This window comes from Urocitellus parryii, chromosome 5 (assembly GCF_045843805.1).
Source record: "Urocitellus parryii isolate mUroPar1 chromosome 5, mUroPar1.hap1, whole genome shotgun sequence".
Classification (NCBI taxonomy): Eukaryota; Metazoa; Chordata; class Mammalia; order Rodentia; family Sciuridae; genus Urocitellus; species Urocitellus parryii.
In genome coordinates this window covers 203,108,191-203,133,666 of record NC_135535.1, presented here as the reverse complement: position 1 = coordinate 203,133,666, position 25,476 = coordinate 203,108,191, and the positions used below count along the sequence as shown (strand labels likewise).

Here is a 25,476-nt window from a genome sequence, read left to right as displayed (position 1 = left end):
AAATAAGAGGTCCAGAATAGCCAAAGCAATCCTTAGTGAGAAAAGTGAAGCAGCAGACATCACAATACCTGACCTTAAATATACTACAGAGCTATCATAACAGAACCACATGGTATTGACACCAAGACAGACATGAAGACCAATGAAAAAGATAGAAGACACAGAGACAAACACACATAAGTACATTTGTCTCCTACTAGACAAAGGCATCATAAACATACATTTTAGAAAAACAGCCTTTTCATCAAATAATGCTGGGAATACTGGAAATATATATGTAGCAGAATGAACTTGATCCTCTATCTCTCATCCTGCACAAAGTCCAACTCAAAGTGGATCAAGGACCTAGGTTTAGACCAGAGGGGTTTGCCCCTACTAGAAGAAAATGTAGGCCCCAATCTTCATCATGTTGGCTTAGGAACCAACTTCCTCAATAAGATTCCTAAAGTGCAAGAAGTAAAATCAAGAATCAAATGGGATGATATCAAACTAAAAAGCTTTTTCACAGCAAAGGAGACAATCAAGAATGTAAAGAGAGAGCCCACAGAATGGGAGAAAATCTTTACCATCTGCACCCCAGATAGAATATTAATCTCCAGGATATATAAAGAACTCAAAAAACTTAACCCTGAAATAACCTGATTGATAAATGGGCAAAGGAACTGAACAATCACTTCATAGAAGAAGAAATACAAATGGTCAGCAAATATATAAGAAAATGTTCAACATCTCTAGCAAGTGGAGAAATGCAAATTAAAACTACACTACAATTCTATTTCCCTCCAGTCAGAATGGCAATTATCAAGAATACTCATACATTGCTGGTGGGACTGCAAATTGGTGCAATCACTCTGGAAAGTATTATGGAGATTCCTCAGAAAACTTGGAAGGGAACCACCATTTGACCCAGCTATCCCACTCCTCAGTCTATACCCAAAGAACTTAAAATCAGCATACCACAGGGACACAGCCACATCAATGTTTGTAGCAGCTCAATTCATAATAGCTAAGCTATGGAACCAACCTAGGTGCCCTTCAACAGATGAATTGATAAAGAAAATGTGGTGTATATACACAATGAAATATTTCCGCAGCCATAAAAAAGAATGAAAGTATGACGTTTGCTGGTAAATGGATGGAACTTGAGACTATCATGCTAAGTGAAATAATTCAATCCCCCAAACCAAAGGGTGAATGTTGTCTCTGATATGCTTATGCTAACACACAATAAGAGATGGAGGGAGGAATACAAGTTCTTTGGATTAGACAAAGGGGAATGAAGGGAAGGGGGTGATGGGAATAGGAAAGAGTAGAATGAGTCGGATATAACTTTCCTATGTTCATATATGAATACAAGACTGGTGTAACTCCACGTCATGTTCAACCAAAAGAATGGGAGCCTAATTAGAATAAGATATACTGTGTCATATATGCATGAACATGTCAAAATACGTTCTATTGTCGTATATATCTAAAAAGAACAAATGGAATTTTTAAAAGTTCAGCTTTTAGAGTTGCAGCAGAGAAGCTGGCCCCCTTGCCAGTGTCTCTTTGAGCTACATCCTGAGCAACAGCCTCCAGTCTGCTCTGAGGGTCTCTTGACAGGGAATCATTTCCACTTAAAAGAAGTGATTACCTGCTATGTGATCCTGAGAAGGTACAGAAGGACCTGGAAGAGAAAAAGAGGAGAAAATAATGACATCTGGGGGAAATGTTCATTCTCATCTACAAGTTGGAGAAGCAGAAAGCTTTTCCTGGAAATGTCAAGGACTTTAGTGTAAATCAAGAAGAGTTGGTGGCGCAAGTGAATGTCCTCCAGGGCCTGTGGCCGGTGAGAGCAGGCCACACTTTCTTGGTCAGGTCACATGCCTCCTGTCAAGAGATGGGGTCTAGTTTCCCTCCCTCGAACTGCCTGGGCTCTGGGACTGCTTTGACCAACAGAACATGGCAGAAGGGGTGGCGATGTGCCTTTAAGGGACTGGCGGCTTCTATTTCCTGTCTCAGAACACTGGCTTGCTCCTGTGGCCCCACACCATCTTTTTGTTTTTGGCACTGGGGATTGAATCTAGGGGTGCTTAACTACTGAGCCACATTTCCAGCCCGTGTGTGTGTCTCTGTGTGTGTGTGTGTGTGTATACTTTTTTTTTTTTTTTTAGAGATGGGGTCTCTGATTGCTCAGGGCCTCACTAAGTTGCTGAGGCTGGCTTTGAACTCGAGATCCTCCTGCCTCAGCCTCCTGAGCTGCTGGGATGACAAGCACTGTGCTATGGGACCCAGCATGACACCAACTTTTAAGACCTCTGACTGCCCTGCAGGAGGGACCCTGTGAGGAGCCCCTGAGCCATGTGGACAGGAGCCCATCCTTTCAGCAGCCCACATCCAGGTACACCCAGCCTGGGAGTCAGCCACCAGAGAACACCGTGGAGTGACCCTGCTTGAGGCCCAGTGGAGCAGGACCCCCCGCTGACCCCAGCCCACATTCCCCACCCACAACCCATGACCCGTATCTAAATGGTGGCTGCTTCAGCCTCTAAGCTTTGGGGCAGCAACTGGCAACCAGACGGCTCCTCTCACTGGCCTTGTTCTCCTTTCCCTGCTGTCCCTGCAATTTACCTGAATGAGAAAACTACAGACGAGCCTCATTTGAATACCAGGGCTCTCGCCCCTAGCCTTGGCCCTCGAGCTTTAGACAGCCCTCCTTCTCACTCACAGCCCCCCACGGAGCACACCCAGAGCACATCCAGGGCCCCTCCAGGCAGACGCAGGAGAGAAGCTTCTCCCAGGGCTGTGGCTTCTCTGCAGCTGGGCGGGTGCATCCAGGTGCATCCAGGTGCCTCGAAGGGCAAGGGACGGCCTACCAACACCCAGTGCTGCCTCTTTTCAATCAAGTTATCTTGGGCAGGCTTTGGGCTCTCCCTAATCCTCAACCCTAAGAATAAATAAAGTAATTTATCTGGAAACCCTTGCACCACACCTGTGTTGAACAGGTGCCGGGAAGTCTTGTCACAATGAAAGGAAACACCAGTGTCATGTCGGAATTCACTGTGTGTGTGTGGGTCTGCTGTTTTCTGATTTCTGGTTTTATCACAGATGGATATCATTCAATCATTAAGTCATAAGAGCTGTGAAAGCAGGAAAAAGTCACATGATCCCCAAGAGCTTCAACTTTAGGGTCAGATTGGTCAGTGTCAAAATGTGGTTCTACTTGCTGAGTGATCTTGAGAAAGTTACTCAACCTTTCTGTGTCTCACATTTCTCATCTGTAAAATAACATATAGTTCCTTTTTGCAGGAGTGCTTTGCTGATTAGCAATAATCTGATCAAAACATCCCCTATCTTGGCTCTAGTTTTGCCTGGTCTTTGTGTATCCAGGGCCAATGCATGGTATGGAGACTAAGATGGGTGGTCAAGGGCACTGATTACCCACAGGCCTTCCCTGTGAACCTTGCTAATTTACTATGTCTTGGGCTGGGGATGTGGCTCAAGCGGTAGCGCGCTTGCCTGGCATGCGTGCGGCCCTGGTTCGATCCTCAGCACCACATACAAACAAAGATGTTGTGTCTGCCGGAAACTAAAAAATAAATATTAAAAAAATTCTCTCTCTCTCTCTTTAAAAAAAATTTACCATGTCTCAGTTTATATTGAAAATGTAAATAATTGAAGTACCTACCTCAAGGGGTTATTTGGAGCATGATATGAGTTACAGATAATCCCTGAATTATGAGGTTTCAACTTACAGTGTTTAGACTTTCCAGCAGTGTGAAAACAGTACTCACTCAGTAGAGACTGTGCTTCAGATTGTGAATTTCGATCTTTCCCCAGGCTAGCAGTCACCAGGGGGTGACTTGCCCTCTGCAGCAAGCTGCACTCCTAGTCCACCAGGCAGTCAGGGGAGTGCTCAGCCCTGTAGCTAAGCTCTGAGCTTGGCGGGTTAGGCTAGGAAGTGCCTCCTTCGACTTAGGATGTTTTCCAACTTGCAACGAGTTTATCGGGACTTAACCGCATCCTAAGTGGAGGAGCGTCTGTCTGTATGTGAAGGGCTCAGAACAACGCCTGGCCCTTAAGTATTTGCTGCTCTTATTATTATTATTGCTGTTTTTATTATTATTGGAAAGTTGCCTGAATCAGGAAAACATATGGACATACCTGGAGGTGTGGGCGGAGGCAGGTCTGCTGAATCTGCTGCACAAAGAAAGGTAATAGGTCACCTTCTTGAATGAGTCCACAGTGTGGAGGAGGTGGGGTGACAAGGGTGTCCTTAGTGGATGGAGGAGGAAGGACCACGGCCTTTCAAGGAATATGAGCCCAGAATACTAGAGCTGTCCCCGGGCACCTTCAGCCCTCATGTGGCAAGGTCTTTGGCCGGAGGACTGGGGCTCAGCAGCTGGGTCAACTCTGCCCCATGGCGGCCAGGCTGGGATTAACTTGGTCACTGTCTTGGGGGCAGGGCACTGGAACCTGTACTGCACTGCCCAGGTGGGGCTGCTGCCCACTGTCACCTAAGACCTCCTCTGTGCGACCCTGGAGCCACCCACACAGGGGCATTGTCCGAGCCCAGTGCTGGCCTCAAGTGGTGCTCAAGGAATGGGCAGATGGAGGGACGGAAACTTCCATCCAGGAAGATAGCTTTAGAACGTCTTCAATCCACTACCAGAAGCATTTTCTTAGAGGGAGAGTTTGTACCTGAGCAGATGACACTGGCGTCCTCGTGGTGGTCACAGTTGTGCTCGGACCAGCCCAAGTGGGCGCACTGGCCCAGGTGACGCTCCACTCCAGAGCACTGCAGGTTGTCCAAGAAGATGTCTCCTGAGCCTGGGCCAAAGTAGGCCCCGCCAGGGCCAGAAATGGCCTGTCCACACTCCAGCTGGCGGCACACGACCTTGGCTTCATTCAGGTCCCACAGGTCGTCACACACAGTGCCCCAGGTCCCCTGGTGGAGGACCTCCACGCGTCCTGAGCACCGTCCGGAGCCGCCCACCAGCCGCAGCCCTGGCCATTCCCCTGCAGACAGAAATGTGGTGTGCAAGTCCCCTCAAAGCTCTGCCTGGGGTCCAGCAGCACTAGGCCCAGAGATGGGCTGGGAGGGGCACCCTAGTCTCGAGCCTGGGGCTTTGTTCCCCACACGTCTCATGGGTTCCTGAGCTGCAGGCCGTGAGGTCTCTATTAAATTTCCTTTCATTTCAACAGTATTTCCTGACTGTCTTCCCTGCGAGGTGGTGTGGTGCAGCCATAAACCTGAGGTAGGGTTTCTGCCCTCAAGGATCCCACAGTCTGTTTACCAGTGAAGCACAGACCCCAGCACCATGCACTGTTCCACCCTGTGACAGGCATCAGGGGAAAGAATGGGGTGCTAGGAAGAGTGACAGAGAGGTGGTGGCTAGGAGGCACCTCCTAAAAAGTGAGAAGGAGCCAGTCAGGGGAAGAGCTGGGGAAGGTCCTCGGAGCCAGTGGGACGAGCACGTGTAGAAAGACCAAGAGGTGGCTTCACTTCTGCAGCTCCGAAGACAACTCACCTGGACTGTTCAACAGAGACTCTGCAGCATCTGTAGAGAGGAAAGATAAATACATCAGCATTTGGGGGGAATCCTGACTTCAATCACTGAGGATGAAGCTTTAATCATATCCTTCTACCTGTTTCTTAATGCAACATGAGAAAGTTAGACCCAGTAAAAAAACATAGTATTAGAAGAAACAGATTCATCTATAGACAAATGTAAGTTTCTGTGTGGCTTTGCTAGTGCTATGGGAAGATGACCAAGTGTGAAAGGTACATTTAGGATAAACTGACAAGCTGTTGCTTTTGTAGCAGATGAGTTTCGCTTTTGGGGTCTCTGGGGGCACCTCAGATTAGACACTCATCTTCTAGAACATTGAAATTTGGGGATAACAGGAGCCAGCCCACAAGTCTATAACTAAGTTAGAGGGTGCTCCACACAGTTAGATGCCACAAACAGGTGAATAAACAACACATAGGACAATGCTTTTAAATGTGTGCCTTAGGTTAAAAGTCATGGGGCGTGGGCTGGGCACACAGTGGAGCTTCTGCTCACACGGGCCGCTCCATGGATCCAGCACTGATTCAAGTTGTGATTCTGATTCTTTCAAGTCACATCAGGGATTATGGCTGTATTTTGTCCCATTGCAGAGAGGGCTATTAATAGTCACTCCAGAGGTGACTAATTTGCTTCCTACTAAAGGTTCGCACATGAGTAAATACAGGGTTTTCAAAAAAAAAAAAAAAAAAACTGTCACAAAGAAACTAAAATCGGTTGCTTCAGTACACAGATTTCCTCTGTTACAATTGAGTGGGGACATGGCAGGAAGAGGGGTCAAATGTGCAGCCTCTTTGCCAGCCGCTATGCCAGGGCTTTGTCAAAGACATCTCTGTGCCTGTTGGCAGTCCTGCAAGAAAGCAACTATTTTTTTTTAATATTCATATTTTTTAGTTGTAGTTGGACACAACAACACCTTTATTTCACTTGTTTATTTTTGTATGTGGTGCTGAGGATCGAACCCAGGGTCTCACACGTGTGAGGCAAGCGCTCTACCGCTGAGCCACAACCTCAGCCCCCTCAAAAGCAACTAATTTTATAGATGAAGAAACAGAGGCTCAGAGGGTTTCAGGGCCACCCAAAGACAGTCTGGGTGTTCACTCCGGCTCTGAGAGCCAGCTCGGCCTCCCCAGCTCCACTGCCTCCTGTGGCCTCTCTGATTGAGCTCCTTTTCAGAAGCCCTGGAAGGATCTCCACAGCACACATGCTGTGCCTTCCAGCGAAGCACACTTTCCTTTGCTAATGCTCACCACCAAGTGAGAAGACCAAAATGTGTGATTCTGGAGCCTGGTAGTTAAAACATTGTATAATTAGCCAAGTTGGAAGAGGAAGAGCAAAAGTCAAATGCGGTGAGTTTTGAGGATCCTGTCTTTCTCCCTGACCGACTCTGAGTGCTGGCCGGTGGCGAGGTCTGGGAGCAGTCTGGTGCTGGCAGTGCCCACCTGAGAGAGAGAGGTTACCTGAGCAGATGACACTGGCGTCTTCATGGTGGCCGCAGTTGTGCTCCAGCCAGCCCGAGTGGGCACACTGGCCCAGGTGACGCTCCACCCCGGCACATTGGAGGTTGTCCAGGAAGATGTCTCCTGAGCCTGGGCCAAAGTGGGCCTTCCCGAGGGCAGACATGGCCTGCCCACACTCCAACTGGCGGCACACGACCTCGGCTTCGTTCAGGTCCCACAGGTCATCGCACACGGTGCCCCAGGCCCCCTGGTGGAAGACCTCCACGCGTCCTGAGCAGCGTCCGGAGCCGCCCACCAGCCGCAGCTCTGGCCAGTTCCCTGCAGATGAAGACCCACTGACTGGTGTCCTCTGGGAGTGCTCCGCCCCTCACACCCGCATTAGAGACAGAGAACCTGGGAGCCGACAACTGGAGTTTGATTAGTCATGGGACTGCCAATAACTTTTAGCTTTAAAAAAATCCGTTAACTAACTATTTTGCCAGAGGTATGTGCCAATCGGTTTTGGGTAAATGCAGAAAAACATCACAAATAGTTTGCATGAGGATTTGTGATTTTGTGAAGCACTTTCATGTGCGTGTTCACCTTTATAATAACTCCAGGTGACACTACAAGGGTACTGATGCACCTCAGGGATACCATGAGGAAGCTGGACGTTGGAGAATCCATAAGAGCAGACCTATACTGAGGTCCCGCCTCCAGGGTTCACCTTGGTTTCTCTGCCCCTCTATCTGCTGCCTCTGGATTGGCTCTGGCACTCCACTCACTCCAGAAAAGCCCATTTGTGGTGCCAACACGAGGCTGACCTTGATCAGGACTGGCACCAGGACAAAAAGACAATCCTGCTGGGAGGTATTTGCAAACTGATCAGGCTTTGAGGACAACGAGCCCCCGCCCCCCAAAACAAGAAAGAAAGAAAGAAAGAAAGAAAGAAAGAAAGAAAGAAAGAAAGAAAGAAAGAAAGAAAGAAAGTGTTAGAGTCTGTAAACAAGTCTGGATGGTGCCTGGCAAAATGCCAGAGGGAGTGGTTTGAGAAATAACAAAAGCAAGCCATTAAGTGTGGAGATTCCTTATTGGTTGACTGATGTATCTAGTTTATGCTAATTAAGATAAGCTGTGCAAAATGTATAAATACCTCTGTTGTCCTACAATAAAGGGCTCCCACTCCTGCTGTATCAGTCTTCACAAATTGCTCATCACCCCCCGGTTATTTTGCTGCAGCCAGACTGCGGCAAGAAAGAAAGGAAGGAAAGAAGGAAGGAGGAAGGAAAGAAGGAGGAAGGAAGGAAGGAGGAAGGAAGGAAGGAGGAAGAAAGGAAGGAGGGAAGGAGGGAGGGAAGGAGGGAGGGAAGGAGGGAGGGAGGGAGGGAAGGAGGGAAGGAAGGAGGGAAGAAAAGGAATCTGCTCATGGTGGGGTGCCAGAGCCAGATCTTAAGTCTGGAATGGCCCTACAGCCTGTGCAGAGCCAGCTGGCTCATTTGCAGGTGGATGAACTGTGTGCAGTTGGCTTCGTTTCCCTACATGGGGCAGACACAGAAGCACAGACCAACGCAGACTCCGAGAGGAGGGGACACGGTCAGGGGAGGGGGTGTGCGGGGCTTACCTGGTCTTGCCGTTCCTGACTTGGGTATTGATGTGGGGATGGCTGTGGATACAAGGAGACGCCCTTGAATCAAAAGGGAGGGCTGGGGCAAGTCAAGAGGTGACATTCTGAGAGCAGTTATGTGCCCAGCTTCTGGCTGATTCTTTCTCTGCCTTCTGTATGGTAATGACCTTCCGAATCACTCTTTTCTCATGGGTCTTATTTCTCATCTGCATTTGGGCCAATTGAAACAATATTCCCTTCCACCCAGTCGCCGAAAATGTACAATACTTCAAGTGGGCCATTCTGTGCTGAAATACCAATATTCACACCCAATGTCCTTCTTGGGAAAACTGCTGTCCTTCTTGCTTGCTTCTGCTTGGTCAACTTTCCCTCGACATGGAGTATCTAATTAGGCGTGTTTCAACGTCTTTGATAGAAACAAGAGACTAGGAAATCAAATAGACAATTATCTTTATATAGGGACCTGATTACTGATAGGCATAACTTGTGAATAGGCAGACACCATGCAGACAGAATCTCTCCACCACCGTAGGTTTATACATGGAACCGGAAAACATGTTTGTAAAGCCTTGGGAGGGGGGACAAGCAAGAAACACAAACTAGGCCTGTAGATTAGTAACAAAACAAAGAAGCACTCACTGATTAGATGTGGGGTCTGTAACACAGCCTCTGCAAATACAAGAGACATCATCAGGGCTGCTTGATGCCGATCATGGTGATTTCCCCTGGTCTACTTTGTGCTGCAGAACATCTCCTCTGCTCTACAGCGTGTTTCCCCAGGAGGTTCCTGAGTCACCCCGGCACTTGCGAGTGCCACTGGAGACTGTTCTGAGCCCCATCTTGGACAAGGTAGACGTGAGGCACTTGCAGTTCTATTGGCTTTGCCTGTTTCCTCTTGGCAGTAAGTAGTGCAGGACCTCAGATAATTACGGAACCCTGGAAACCTTGGTTCCCCCAAATGTAGAAGGGGATGAACCATGGTTTTATGTAAGGGTAACACGTGGCAGGGAATTTAAAATGTGCTGCATAAATATAATAGACAAAAAGCACTAGCTATTACTTTGACTATTTGGATCTTTGTTGTTGTTACTGATTTGTTTTGCTGACTGGACTGGGCTGTGCTTTAGGAGAAACCCTTGGCTTGGCTTCTGCCCGCCTTCCCGCACACCTCGAACGCCCCGTCCCTGGGTGCACGCTGTTCTCTCTCCTCGCGTGCCTCTCCCCACTTCCCTGTTCGCAGCCTTGCCAGTTTCAAAGCCGAATCCAAAGGAGGCTGGTTCCCTGGTTTTCATCACTATGCATAGCCTCTGCCTGTGCTGTTCTTGTTCCCAATATCTTTCTCCAAGATGCATGCATGTGTCGATTTTAGTATGTTCTAGTACGTTCTCCCTGTTCTATGGGTTTGCCTTGGTCCAGGGTATTCTATCTGTCCAGCTACATCATGTGTATTTGTCTTACTTCCTTGAGGTCGTGTTCAGCCTTCCTTAGGCTGAGATCACATCTTCTACAGGCCCTAAAGTGTCCACCTCAAACCAGATTCAGAGTAACGTCGGAAATGACTTCCCAAGGACCTGACGGTGGGAACGCACCCAGGTCAGACATGTGTAGCTCACAACAGCCCTCACTCAGGAGTAAGATCCTCCTGCTTTCCCCACAACAGAGCAGGAGTGCCGAGCCATCTGCCCAAAGTCACAGAGCAAGTGACGGTCCCCAGGCAGTCAGTCCAGAGCTGTGGCTCCAGGCCACCATTCTTACCTTTGTTTGCAGAATAATAATAAGCAGTGAAGTGTTTGCCTATGTTGTTGGAGCTTCGGAAGTACACAAGGGTCACCGAGCTGGAGGAGGACGTGTAGGTGAGGTGGGAGCCAGAGCAGCTCCTCCCCAGGGACTTTGCTGAAGCCGGGGGACCGTCCAGGATCTCCACATATTCATTGGTGCAGTCGAGGCTGGGGAGAGAAACAGCCACGGGGTGTCTCAGGCTCCTCCTCAGAAAGTCTGGAAGGTGGGATATGAGACAAGCCTTGTGTGTGGCTACAGAGGCCGGGGACAAGTTCAAAGTCGTGTAGAGACGGAATGGGTCTTTTTAGGCTGCTTCTTCTCCCTGGTGCCACTACCTGTAGGGAAGGGGATTGTAGCTGGGAGAGAAGGAGGAGCTGGCTCTAGATTACCCTGCTCAGGGCTGGGACAGCTGAGGCTGCGGGACCTCCCAGCCGGGAAGGGCAGGCCAAGGCTATCCAAGGTCATCCCACCACACAGCCACCTGGGGAGGGAGAGCCCAAGGTGCACAGGCTGCTCGGCTCCATGTGGGCCCGCAGTGGGAGCAGCTCCAGTTCCCAACAACCCATTTACAAACTTGTGGCAGCCAACCTGCTTAGAGAGGAGCAGGCCACAGTTCTACCCAGCTTGCTGTCTGGAAATTATCTGATCTTGTCCAAAGCTGTTCTCTGTGAACTTCAGTCCAACTACCACCAGAGACCATTTCCAGGTCACCACCTGAGAGCCATCATTCCAAGCCATCCTTCCATTAGGCAAAATCCAGGAGTAATAAGTAATTTACATTGTTCCTAGGCTTCATTTCCATGGGGCATTCATCTATGAAGGACATCAATCTTGCATATTTATGATTTTAAAACCCAGAATTTCCTGACTTAATAGATGTAAGGTTTTCCTAGACTGCCTCTTTAGCCAGTTGGTTAGACACATACTCTATCTTTCTTCTGTCTTTCTGTTTATCCCTACATCCCTTTCACACACACACACACACACACACACACACAATCTATCCAAAGCTCATAGATGATTTTTATTTTAATTAAAGATTCATGGAAATATACAAAAATCAGTCATATTTCTACATATGAGCAAATGCCTGGAAACCCAAACTGAAAGCGGTGTTGTTTACAATTGCTCCAACAACAACAAGAAAGAAAGATAGAAATGCCTAAATATGATCTAACAAGACTCATAAAAGATCTGCCTAAGCAAACAAACAAACAAACAACCCCAGCTAACATTAAAAAAAATACCAGATGCTCCCTAGGATGTGGAGAAACAAGATCTCAGGTGTTGCTGGTGACATGTGACACGGAAGTTACTCTAGAAAACAGTTTAATGTGTTCTAAGAATTTAAACATGTAACACTACACAGTCCAGCAATCACACTCTTGGGCATTAGTTATTTCCTCTAAAAATAACTAATGTTTTCACAAAAACCTGCATGTGAATGTCCATGGAAGCTTTCTGTGTAATACCTAAAGATGGAAACAACGAAGATGTCCTTCAGGGAAGAGAGGATTAAAGAAACCTGGATGCATCTTCAGGAACTCTTCAGGGAACTGTGCTGAATGAAAAAGCCAACCCCAGTGCTACTGTAGGCTTCCATCATATAACATCCTCAACGTGACCTACTGTAGAGGTGACAGATTGTTTTTAGGGGGCAGAAAGAGGGGCAGTTTGTGAATGCAAAGGGTGAAAAGATGGTTCCCTTGTGGTAACAGAGCAGTTTTATATCTGGAATATGGTGCTAGTTATGTGACATGGGATAAAAATGCATGCAACCACACACACACACACACACACACACACACACTCACAAGTACATGTAAGATTAGTGGGAATCGAATGAGATCTATAGTCCAGCACACAGTATCACAACCAATGCCAACTTCCTGGCTTCGACATTGTTCTACAGTTGGGCACGTGACGCCACCATGGGGGAAGTTTGGTGAGGGGTCTGCAGGACTCAGCATTACTTCCCTATGCATCTGTGGCTATTTCAAAAGAAAAAAAAATGCACAAAGGACACTTTTGCTTAAAATATCCATTAAGGAAAAAGGTAATTGGGATTTTTAAACTGCACAGTGAACGGAGGTAATGCACTCGGCACTCACTCGAGACACGGAAATGCCAGCTGTATACGGTGAGACGTGTTTGCCGTGATCTCCCACGTGCAGGTTATGTTGTCATGCATTTCATACTTTGGAGGATTTCTAATGCTTCCAGATGAGTGACTAACAATGCCACCACACTGAGAATTTTCTAAATAAAGAGAGAGATTTTAGAATTTCAGTTTATTTCATTGTTCAGTCAAGAAATTTTCTAATTCACACTCTCCCACACACTTTCCCAAAAAAGCTGTCATGGGTTATCATTTTGTGGTGTCTTAGGATAGAGTAGAGGTGTAAACCAGTCTAAAAAGGCTTGCAAACTTGGGAAACTAGAGCATGAATGTGTCTGAAGCTAGAAACATCTTTTGTCTCTTTTGGGAATCCTACCATGGCCATGGGCTTGCTGGAAAGAGCTGGTGTCCTACATCGGCCCAACCCTTCCCCTTGGTTACTCCCTAGTCCTGGGCTATAACTTTGAATTTTGTCAGCCCACTTGTGGTTATGAGTAAAGTTCTCCTTCAGTTTGGTCAATTAAGGCCAAGGCAATGTAGACTCCCGGTGGATCCGATGATGGCAGGACCCCATTACTGTCAGCCGTAATTTCTTAAAATTATATTCTTAAAAATCTATTATTTAATAAAAGAAGTTGCCCTGAGTTATCCACCCCTGCAATAGCCCTAATGCCGATATCATTTTCTGTCCCCCTGTCCACCCGTCTGTTGGGTTCTTCGTCTGCTTGTCTTATTTATCTGGCCATCCAACATTCAGTTCAGAGTTAAAGGTGACACCCTGAGGATGGAAACAGCTGGCTTTTCTCCTTCAGATTCTCTGGACTGACACTCACCTAATTGTGCCCTGGTCATCTAACTGTGGCTCTTCTCTAGAAGGACACCCACTTCTCCAACATGAGTATTTTAACTCTTTATCCCCAAGTAGTGCTAAGTACAGTGAAGCTTCTGGAACCCAAAACACAGATGAGAAAGAAAGTATAGAAAAGGAGGACAGAGGTTCTTCAGAGAAAGGGAAGGGGTGGAGAAGAAAACTGCCCGTCCTGGTGGACACTCTCTAAAAGCATGGCCCTGGGCAGCACCCTGGTGGCATCACTATGGTAACAGCTGCAGGTTTTCCCTCCATTCATGGCAGGCTTGCTGGAAGGCCGGCCATCAGGGCTGGCATCACTTGGTTGTTTGGATTTCCTTCTTTGACTGAAATGGAGTGAACCCTCATTCCACTGGCCATCATTATTAGGTTCTCTTAGAACACAGGTTCAGAAGTGGCACCTGGATAGTATCTGGGCACATTTTCCTTGAAGAATCATTTCAAAGATGGAGCTATAAGACATTGAACAGGGCTCCAGGGACCCACGTTCTCACCTGTAGCCACTGTCTCTGCCAGCGTAGCCAACTGGTGACCTGTGAAACACAAAAAGGACACGTGAACCAGCATCTGGAACTGATAGCCACACACTGTCTGCACACGACAATCCTGAGGAGCTGTAACACACCAACTGTCTCTGCACCTCCCAGAACCACTGAACGAGTCTCTGGGGGAGGCCTGAGTGTGCACCTTTAATGTACAAGAGGCAAGAGGCACTGATCTGAATTCTTCCCAGACTTTGATGCATAATTCTTTCCTCAAACGTGAAAACGAGATGTTTTATAGTAGAAGGATTTAGGAAAACTAAAGACTTAAAATACTGGCCCCTAGGCCTATTCTGGTGATCCAAAGGCTGGGAGTTATGAGCTTATGCTGTGGGAAGAGGAAGGAGCACAGAGGCGGATGCCTTGACCCAGTGCTTCTCAGAGGTGCTGAGTCAGGCCCAAAGAAAGTGTGGGCTCTCCTCCAGGTCCCCAATATCTCCCCACCAGAAAGACTCAGCTCAACACCTCCCTGGATTCTCTTCCTGGATCACTTTATTTCCACCTGGTAGCGTTGACTACACAGGAGGGGTGTGAGTGCTTACCAGACCTTATCAAACCATGTTCACTTAACTCTGACTGAGAGGTGACTGCCAGTAGAAGAACCCTGGGTGAGGAACAGAGAATGGGCATGGGAAACTAGGTGTCGAGGCCGAGAGTGTGTGGGGAGCCAACAGCAGGGGCTCTGGGGTGGGGACAGAGATGCACCAGGAACAAGGCAGAGGTAAGAGGGGTGGAACTGAGATTGGCTCAGCTTGGCTTTCCCCAGATGGGTCCCGGTGGCCATTCACCCCTGGGCAGGAAGCTCCCTTAGCCATCACCCGTATCCTCACCACCTCCCACCCAATCATAGTTCATTGCACCTATGTAAAACCTCAGAACAGAAGCACCCACGGTGCTCTACAGAAGTCGGAGATATTGAGAAATCCATCTCCTGAATGTGAAATTCATGGTGAGTAAATAGAGAGGTAGCCAGGGAGGCGCAGCTAGGTGACTGCGAGGTATGTCCACCTCTCCCCTGGACAGTCAGGTCCTTCCACATCTCTCAACCCCCTCCCCAGGCTTAGAGGACAAGACCTCCAGTTTCCAGCGGAACCTGTTCTCCAAGGTGCTGATGAGCTGCCCACTTGAACAGCACCCCCCTTACCTGGTGGTGAGACAGTTGAGTGTTCAGCATCTGCAGGCAGGGGAGAGGACGACATCTGCCGTGAGCGAATGACACGGAACCGAGTCCAACTGTATAAAGCACGCTCTGGGAAAGAGCCAGGCTGGGCCCCACCTGGAGGGGCACGGGGTTACCTGAACAGATCACGCTGGCGTCTTCCTGGTGACCACAGTTGTGGGAGGACCAGCCGGCATGGGAACATGCCCCCAGGTGCCGCTCGGCTCCTCCGCAGTGCACATCGTCAAGGAGGATCTTCCCAGAACCTTCCCCAAAGTGGGCCTCGCCCGGGGCTGCGATGGCCCGGCCACACTCGAGCTGCCTGCAGACGATGTTGGCTTCTGAAAGGTCCCAGAGGTCATCGCACACTGTCCCCCAGACTCCTTGGTAGAAAACCTCCACACGGCCGGCACACCTCTCAGGGGTGCCTACCAGCCGCACAGGTGCCCAGCCTCCTGGGGAAGGACAAAGGCTCAAGTCGTGAGAGCTGCCCCCAGCTCACTGGTGACAGGACTATTGTCTACATGACAGACTCTCGGTCCTAATCTTCCTTGGGCTGCTCTGAGTGACTCCATGCCACTCACCAGACACGTGGGCTCCAGCCTGTGACATCCCTTATCTGCACCCTACTTTAGGACCGCTTGCCTGTGGGGATTATTTCTAGAAGTGGGTCCAGTTCTTCTCTTCCCTGTATCCTCACTCTTTACAATGTGCCGCGTGACCTCTCCCATTTGGAATTTGGGCTCTTTCTTCACTCCTTGACACTGGGCTGGGGGCCTTTGGCTCACCTTGGCCAAGGGAGTGTGGACAAGTGCCCTTGTTCTTTGAGGGCATGAGAGGCCTCCCAGGCTGCAGCTCACCCTCTGGGCACTCGGGAGCATCATATGAATAAGCTTGAGCTGAGTGATGAAGGACATGCAAGTTTGTCACCTCTGTCACTTCAGGTGACAACTATAGAATTCCCAGACATGTGAAGGAGGCCATCCTGGGACAGATAGTCTTTGACCACAGATGCATGAGCAAATCCAGCCAAGTTCACCTGAACCTATCCTGAATCCACAGACTGCCCAGCTCACTACTTGTGAGCAATTATCAATGGAGGTGGTTTTAAGCCACAGTGCTCTGGGATGGTTTCACGTGGCAATAGATAACTTACACACATCTTTGTCCATATTCTCTTTTTGGATAACCTGCACCTTCCATAGTCAGGATGAGACAGGGCCAAAGCCGTAATCCCCAGGGGAAGTCTGCCTGATCTAATGTGGAGTGCACATCTGACCCCAGGGAAACCAGTCCAGGTGCTGGACTGTGCAGGGTCTCTGTGCTGGGTATCTGGAATTGGGAAGAGAGCTGGAGGACTCAGGGGATGACACTTCCGTTGGGGGCAACCATGATAGTCATACATGAGCAGATAAGTGAACAGAGAAACTGCTCAAAATGACTCACGAGGGGACAGAGGAAGAAGGGAGGTCCAGAGAGTGGGGGGATGACTCTACGGTTTGTACCCCCTGGGCTCGGCTCCCAAGACCCATCTATATCCCACCATATACTCCCTTCAATTAATCTTTCTTGAATGGGGATTTGTACCATGAAACCAAATGCTCATCCATTAGCAAATGCCCCCCATTTCCATTTACTTGGCTTAAAGTACCCATTCCTGCCCACTGAAATCCCCCCGTCCTTCGGATTCCATCCCCAGTGGCTCCATTTGATGAGGTCTGTGATCACCCAGACCAGGACTGACATTTTTGATTCTCAGCCACTTGCTGTGGTTCTCCTGGGACTGGCCACACTGTCATGTGTAGAGCCAACAATGCACACGTGTTCTCTCCCTGAGCAGGTGATAACTGGGAGGTTGAGTGGACGTGGATGTTGGGTCAGCCCAGCATCCCTGACTAGCTCTGTGGCCTGGAGGAGAAGGGGGATTACAAGCTGTCATGAGGCAGAAGAGAGGAAGCGCACTTGGAAGAGGGCTTGTCAAGGCTTGTTCTTGCTTGGTAGGTGGCTGGGGATGCCGAGAGGTGTCCAGATCTCACATGTCTGGGGTGAGATGGGTATGAAAACAGTGGGTGTGGTCGTGAGTGTTGTAGAAGTGTGTGCAGAAAGCACTCCCCAGGGGTCACAGAACAGCACCAGCCATGGTCTGAGGATGCAGGAGGAGCATGGCAGGGTCTCTCACAGACCACCTCCCTCCACATGTTAGTTGAGCTATAGTTTTCTGTGTACAAGACTTGTCTCCTTACTAAATGACATGCTCCCGGAGAACAGAGACCGTGGGAGTCACTCACACATTATCCAAAGCAGGACCTGGTTCAGTGCATGGTGGGCACGCAGGGTGGAAAGTCAATAAACGAATGAGGGGGGAAAAGATGGAATGTGAATTCAAAGACTTGAAAGTCACAAAACCATCCATGGCGCCGTTGCCATCTTCTCAAGGCCATGGTCAGTAGGCCTGCTGGGCACTATCTCACCCAGAATACTTTCAGTCCAGGACGGTGGTGGTGGCTCTTCTCAGTCCTCCCAAATCTTTTGGCAGTACCAACAGATCAAGGGAGTAGTCAGGTTGAATATTTCACTCCTGTCTTATCTAGCCTCAGGCTGAACCTAGCTTATAAAAATCCAAGGTCCAATGCAATCTGAATTCCCCTAAATATTACTTATCCCTGACCACATTAAAAACAAACAAAAACATCTCAGAGGGCCTGAGCCCTCTCCCTTGTCAGTGACTGTGTGGTTATCGGCTGCTCTAAGTCCTGCTCTGGAAAGTAGCCGTCTCCTGCTCCATGGCCCATGGGGACTCCGTCTGGGCCTTTCCTGTTTGGCACAGTCCCACTGCCCTCTCACCCTCCAGGCCCCGCATGAGGTACCGTGTCCTGCCTGACCCTCAGGTCTGGATGGTGAGCCTCTCCAGGCACCCCAACACCCCATCACAGCGTCCACGACTCCAAGGTACCACCCCACCCCCTCAGCCCACACCAGGGTCCCCTTCGTTCAAAGCTCTCCAGGTCCCCAGTGACATGCGTCCACTCATCCCTTCATTGTCAAAGGAGCAGAGTTGTCCAAAAGCCGAGACACAGAACCACACAGCCCTACCTGCCAGTGCAGAGGAAGGTGGCTGCTGAGTTGCTGGCATCCCTGAAGAGGTGGGCAGCAGGTTCTCATGGGCTAGGGATGGGGAAGGAAGGACAGTCGTGAGAGCAGGGTTGCATCACGGGAGAAGAGACGGTTTCTCCAAGGGGGTGCCTGCCTCCTGCCGGGACTCAGTAGGAAAAAAGATGCCACAGGGTTCCAAGGCCAGGGACCCCATAGCCCCAAGGTCTCTCCTGAGGGTAGGCCAGGGCACTGCTGCTTGTTGGCCACACGGCTGCTGAGAGAGCAAACTCATGGGAACTGTTTCCACGTGACCTGCGGTAGGAGAGGCCATCAGCTGTCCACGTCTCCCTTTGCTGCCTTCTGCCCACGTCTGCTGCCCTCTGACCTCCCTGAAGGAGGCAAGGATGGTCAGTCACACAGCAGATCTGTCAGGGAAGGGGGTCAGCTCTGAAATGGCCCCTGGAAATCTTACTGAGTGTCTTTACCATGGAGGTCACACACCATCACAATTCACCGTGAGGAAGCCCTGTGTCCCAGGGAGAGAGGCCGCTTGGGACTGATTGGGGGCAACCTGTGGAGCCGATAGTTTGCAGAGAAGCTACTGCAGGAGCAAGTGGGAGAGAACCAGGAAAGACTGGGAAGCACAGTGAGGTAGAGAGCCAGCTAGAGGGACAGATGGCCTTGGGAAGGTCAGTAGGCTCAGAATGGGGAGGGCCTTGGGCATCAGCTGACAAATTTGGCCTGTCACCCAGAGGTCACAAACTGTGAAGTCTGTGGGCCCATACAGATAAGTATGAGGTCCGAGTAAAGGGACCAGGTGAATGCAGAGTGGTTCTGGGTCCAGAGGGGCAGCCGTCTGGGATCTGGCCAGTTGGTATAATAAAGAACTTGCTATTTTGTGCCTTCGCTACTTTCATTTCTTTCACTAGATTAAGAATTTTTATTGTTGTTGTGATGAATATTGTGATTTTTAGATTCAAGTTTAGCCTGAATTTTCAAACTAGACAGCCCACTTCTGGGCCTGGATCAGTCTGCGAGCTGGACTTGGCCCTCTGGGCAGTCAAGGGGCTGGTTAGACTGATGCCAAACATGGACGAAACATAGGCAGCTTTGGTGACCTACCTAGATCTGCTGTGTTCCTGGACTGACCTGTGGCGTGTGTGTGTCTGTGTGTGTGGGGGGGGAGGTGAGTGTGTGTGTGTGCATGTGTGTGGAGGGGGGTGCAGGAGGGGAGGACTGGAGGGGGAGCTAGGAGTCCCCTCCAATGCTGACAGCCAGCCCCTCACCTGCACCCTCCAGGTGCCCACAGTTGTGCCCACCCTGGCCCCTGTGCCATGCTGCCCCAGGTGGCTCTTGCTGCCCACATCCTGCATGCCATCCTGCTGGATCTTCCCAGAGCCTGCCCCAAAGTGGGCCCCCGTGGGAGCTGCCCCCACCTGGCCACACTGCAGCTGGCGGCACATGACAGTGGCCTCAACCAGGTCCTAGAGGTCACCACACACTGTCCCCATGTGCCCTGAATGAGGCTTCCATGCAGCCTGAGCCCCTCCTGGGGAGCACAAAGAGGAGGGACACTGGGTGTCATGCCTCCAGTCTCTGGAAGGTTTTTTCCTTTAAATTCCCAGGTGGCCATGTCCTCCTTTCACATACATGTAAGATCCCATCGTTCTCATGCACCCACACACGAGCAATAGCCAGAATCATCTCCAACTTCATGTGAAAATTGGGCTTTGCTACTTCCTCTCTTCCAAAAGATGAACGCCTCTTTAAGGAACTTCTAGAATTCCTAACAGAAACATGTCATTCCTATATGATTCCCCAGCTGTGGACGGGGATATTCATGAGAGATGTCAACATATCCAGTGGAATATCACCTAGCCCGTCCACCAGCAGGTCACATAGACACCTTCTCAGCCACAACTACATTGTCCTGGAGCAAAGAGGCCCCTTTGTCTCATAGAAATCTTTTTGTGTGGCTATATTGTGGCATTTGTTGTTTGTGAGTGAAAAGCAGGAGTCCCCAAGAACCACTAACTTACATGTTTCTCTCTTAATTTTTACAACAGGCATGGGCTTCCCATTTTGCAGACAAAGAAACTGAGACTTGACAGGGCTAAGAAATTTGCCCTCAATCCCACAGCTTATGAGCGGGTTGTTTTCCACTTGTGGGTCCCCCTCTCTCGACACCATCCTCAGCCCTTCATTTCTCAGGACCTACTTCCCAGCCCGACAGGTGGAGGAGTTGAAGCCTCGGGGGCTGTGGTCACTGAGGGCCCTGAGAGGAGGTCAAGGAAAAGCCACAGCTCGCGTAAACCACTGTCAGTTGCATGCAGAGAATGAAGTGAACACTCTGCAGAACGGGCTCAACCTAAGACCCAATCCCGTCTCCAACTTGTGGCTTTGTCTTCTTTTGACTCATCTAAGTCAGTCACTATCGTCCCCACTGAACAAGATTAACTTTTTGTTCACCCATTACGTGTTCATGGTCAGCTTTGAAAAATACAAGATGAATCTAAAGCTCTCACACTTACAAAACCCAAGAGAATCAAAGCTGTCTCAGTAAGCCGCAGGCCATCATTGACTGAAGGCAAGACAGAGAGCCTGCACTGAGGAGGCTAGAACGCCTCTCAGAAGCTAGAACAGGCGTCAAAGGCCTGTAATGTCAGGTGGATTTCGAGGCGGGTCAGTGAGAAGGGTCCAAACGCAGAGGATGAGTGTCCTTACGGAGACCAGAGCAAGAAGCCACACGCAGAAATGGGCACGGAGGCCATGGAAGGACTTCAGCAGGTGGAAGGGAAAGAAAGGCCTCCCTGCGGGCAGCTGGGAGTCACAGGTCGGCCACCGATTTTGGATACTAAGAAGCTAAGGGTGTATGCACTTAATATGACGAGAACACCTCGGTGGCCTAGGCATTAACTCCAAACACCTGGATTCCAGCATTTTTTTTTCTTACATCATGCAGAAGACTTCCAGAGGGATGACGCAGGAAGACAATGGAGTTTGGGGTCACCTGTCTTCACAAGCATGGCGTCCTGTGACTGAATGTTCCTGGGGACTTCTAAGGGCTAATTGTATGTTAGAGACTCCTTGACATCTGGGAGGGAAGAAGCCAATTTCCTGTGTGAATGCAGTGTTCCCTACACTCACAAGGACCCGAGAACCCATGTGTGTGAGTGAGGGTGAGTGTGTGTGGGTGTGTGCACCACTGGCCTGAACTCCCTGCTGAGCTGGAGTTACTAGAAGCACATTTCTCAGAAACACCTTTATTTCACTATCTCAGGAACTTGGCAAAGAATATTTCTAGAAAAACACAGTCTCTTATGATTTTTAATAAATACACAGGATATAGGATTCAATGTAAACCCCAAAGACACATTTTTAATGTACCTGTTGGTCTTTGCTCTTCCGCAGAAGTGATGGATTCGATTGCTATGTCCACAGCTACAGAGAGCAGAGAACACCAATCAGTAATGAAGCGCACCCAAGACCAGGCCGAGGCTGAGCAAAGGGAAGGATGGATGCCCCAGGCCAGCATCATGGTTTCCTTGTGGAAATCTAACATGAGAAACTGGTTCTAAGGAGCCTACGGAGCTTCAAGTCCAAAGATATGACTTTCAACCTGAGGTCTGAGTCCTATTCCACCATACTATAGACAGACTTCAGTTTCCTGATCTGTAAAACTGGGGATCAGATGAGCTAATGGACAGGAAAGAGGTTCATAAATCAAAAATTAATATCCCTAATTCAAGCAATACTTTTGGAAAAAATATTTTTGGAAAAAGTATCCCTCCCCCCCCCTTTTTTTTTGGTTTCAGGGATTGAACCCAGGGGAGCTTAACCACGGAGCCACATCCCCAGCCCTTTTTATGTTTTATTTTGAGACAGGGTCTTGCTGAGTTGCTTAGTGCCTCCCTAAATTGCTGAGGCTGCCCTCCAACTTGTGATCCTCCTGCCTCAGCCTCCCAACAGCTGGGATTACAGGTGGGTGCCATCATGCCTGGCATTTTTTTTTAAGGATGAAAGATCTGGTCACTTCAGCAAAGAGATAAGAATAGGCAAAGGAAAAATCCTCCATATCATTAATCTTTAGAGAAATACAACCAAAAATCACAAAAGTGTATCACTATTAGCTCATTATAGTAGAGATACCATAATAGCCCATCTTAAAAAACAGATAATCCTAAATGTTGACAAAAATGTAGAGAAAATGTGACTTTCTTATGTTGCTATTGGAAGTACAACATGGCACAGCTACTTTGGAAAACAGCTTGCAGGCTGTATGTGAATATTTACGATAGCTGTATTCCTAATAGTAAAAATTAGAAATAATTTCAATGTCCACCAGGTGATGCATGGAGAAACAAATTTTGATATATCCATAGTTAGCAATAAAAAAAAAAAAAGAACAAATGTCTGATAGGTGGAATTACATGGATGACTCTCATAAGCATTAGGCCAAATAAAAATATCCCAGTGCAGGGCTGGGGCTGTGGCTCAGTGGGAGAGCATTTGCATAGCATGTGTGAGGCACCGGGTTGGATTCTCAGCACCACATACAAATAAATAAACTAAAGGTCCATTGACCACTAAAAAAAAAGAAAGAAAAAAAAGTTTCAGCGCAGAATGTTCTGGGGGTGCTAGGCACGATTCCAGGAAAGGCAAACCTAGAGAGCCAGAAGTCACACTGGTGTTGTCAGGGTTGGGGCTCAGGCGACGTTTAACTACAAAGGAGCAAAGGGAACTCTATAAGGCCGTGGAAGGGCTCTGTGTCCTGATGGGGCAACAGCTTCACAGTTGTAACCGCTACGATGCTTTGAGCTACATGGTAGTTTTTACTGTAGGTAAATTGTACTTCAATAAGCCTGACTTTCAATTAAAAGTCAACTCTGCACCTAAACAAAGGCTTAGAACATTGGGGACACACAGGCACAGAAACCAGGTAGACATCTGTGGTCATTCAGAAAGAAAGGGGAGATGAAAGCCTGGGTCAGGTGGGTGACTGTCAGCGGAAGAGGAGGCCAGGAATGCACCCCGGGTCCCCAGCTGTAAATGGAAAATAAATTCCTCCACAGAGACCTATTTGAATAGGACTAGATATCCAGAGGGTTGAAGGTATTTTATTTTTTAAAAATATTCTTTAGTGTTGATGGATCTGTATTTTATTCATTTATTTATGTGAGGTGCTGAGAACTGAACCCAGTGCTTCACACATGTGAGGCAAGCGTTCTGCCACCGAGCCACAACCCCAGCCCCTGAAGGTATTTTAATAATTTACTTAAATATCCCTGTTTGGACGTGAAGCTCTGTATATAAATAATAAACATGTAAACAACTAAAACGTAATAAGTTCATGTGTGTAAGACACATAAACTGAAGACCACTAGGGAAGCGACCCACAAAGTGTGACTTACTATGGAGACTGGAGTTTGATGATAACGGGGCTGGTGAAGGTGCCAGTGATGGTGACGAGGACAGCGAGGGCATCGAAGATGGAGGCGAAGACGAGGCTGGTGACCGCGGCGGTGAGGACAGCGATGGTGAAGCTGAGGACGATGATGGTGAAGATGAGGAGGAAGGTGATGATGAAGGTGAAGACAAGGACCAGGACCGTGGCAGTGAGGACAGCGATGGTGAAGCTGAGGACGATGACCGTGGAGGTGAGGACAACGATGGTGAAGCTGAGGAGGAGGGCGAGGATGAAGGGGAAGACGAGGACGATGACCGTGGTGGAGAGGACAGCCATGGTGAAGCTGAGGACGATGACCGTGGAGGTGAGGACAGCGATGGTGAAGCTGAGGACGATGATGGTGAAGATGAGGAGGAAGGTGATGATGAAGGTGAAGACAAGGACCAGGACTGTGGCAGTGAGGACAGCGATGGTGAAGCTGAGGACGATGACCGTGGAGGTGAGGACAACGATGGTGAAGCTGAGGAGGAGGGCGAGGATGAAGGGGAAGACGAGGACGATGACCGTGGTGGAGAGGACAGCCATGGTGAAGCTGAGGACAATGACCATGGAGGTGAGGACAGCGATGGTGAAGCTGAGGATGATGACTGTGGAGGTGAGGACCATGATGGTGAAGATGAGGAGGAGGGCGGTGATGAAGGGGAAGACGAGGACGGTGACCATGGTGGTGAGGACAACAATCGTGAAGTTGAGGACGATGACCGTGGAGGAGAGAACAATGATAATGAAGACAAGGAGGGCAACGATGAAGGTGAAGACCAGGACGATGACCGTGGAGGTGAGGACACCAGTAGTGAAGATGAGGAGGGCGAGGATGAAGGTGAAGAGGAGGATGATGACCGTGGCGGTGAGGACAGCGATGGTGAAGCTGAGGAGGAGGACGAGGATGAAGGGGAAGCTGAGGACAGTGACTGTGGTGGAGAGGACAGCGATGGTGAAGATGAGGAGAAGGACGAGGATGAAGGTGAAGACCAGGATGATGACCGAGGCAGTGAGGATAGTGATGGTGAAGCTGAGGACGATGACCATGGAGGTGAGGACAGCGATGGTGAAGCTGAGGTCGATGACTGTGGTGGTGAGGACCATGATGGTGAAGCTGAGGAGGAGGGTGGTGATGAAGGGGAAGCTGAGGACAATGACCGTGGCGGTGAGGACAGCGATGGTGAAGCTGAGGACAATGACCGTGGCGGTGAGGACAGCGATGGTGAAGCTGAGGACAATGACCGTGGCGGTGAGGACAGCGATGGTGAAGCTGAGGACAATGACCGTGGCGGTGAGGACAGCGATGGTGAAGCTGAGGAGGAGGGCGGTGATGAAGACGATGACCGTGCTAATTCTGCGTCTATTTATTAGGATCAAAATGTTCCTCTTAAATCATGCTTCATGACAGCGATTCTCAGAGTGGTCCCTGGACCAGCCCATAAGCATCTTAGACTTGTCAGAAGTGCAAATTCCCGTACCCCATCCCAGAAGGACTGACTGCAACCCCTGAGGGGTGGGCCCGGCAGTCTGTTTCAATAAACCTGTAGGTGACTTTGGTGCAAAACACAGGTTCAAAACCCGCTGCAGGATACGAAAGAAGGGCTGAAATGACCCACGGTATTCCCGAGGGGCAGAGCTCCTCTGCAGCCACCCGTCTGAACTCTTCACCTGCTGCCATTCCTTTGTCAGTTAGGAAGGGTCCACTTCTACAGGCACCAGAGGGCTGGCTTTCTGACCTAACCACTCTGGAAAATAGATGGCCACCTTCCCTCAAATAGGTGCTTAGTGACGGGTGATGGGCTTAGTCACCACAGAGTGTACCCTGAGCGAGGACTCTCCGTCACAGTCCCTG

General features: G+C 49.2%; 1 protein-coding gene across 1 annotated transcript in view; it reads right to left on the bottom strand.

Annotated features, from left to right (window-relative positions):
- The window catches only part of LOC113179549 (scavenger receptor cysteine-rich domain-containing protein DMBT1), an 87,819-nt gene that overhangs the window by 42,981 nt on the left and 19,362 nt on the right, over positions 1-25,476 (bottom strand). Inside the window, exons 10-24 of the mRNA XM_077799130.1 lie at positions 25,103-25,205; positions 23,587-24,936; positions 21,563-21,616; positions 20,394-20,450; positions 19,826-19,919; positions 19,462-19,659; positions 18,561-18,564; positions 18,176-18,247; positions 15,220-15,537; positions 13,876-13,914; positions 12,506-12,653; positions 10,371-10,561; positions 7,013-7,330; positions 5,514-5,543; positions 4,684-5,001 (exon numbers count right to left, since the gene is read on the bottom strand). Coding sequence (XP_077655256.1) covers positions 4,684-5,001; positions 5,514-5,543; positions 7,013-7,330; positions 10,371-10,561; positions 12,506-12,653; positions 13,876-13,914; positions 15,220-15,537; positions 18,176-18,247; positions 18,561-18,564; positions 19,462-19,659; positions 19,826-19,919; positions 20,394-20,450; positions 21,563-21,616; positions 23,587-24,936; positions 25,103-25,205 — 3,294 coding nt within the window. The remainder of the gene's footprint in view (positions 1-4,683; positions 5,002-5,513; positions 5,544-7,012; positions 7,331-10,370; positions 10,562-12,505; positions 12,654-13,875; positions 13,915-15,219; positions 15,538-18,175; positions 18,248-18,560; positions 18,565-19,461; positions 19,660-19,825; positions 19,920-20,393; positions 20,451-21,562; positions 21,617-23,586; positions 24,937-25,102; positions 25,206-25,476) is intronic.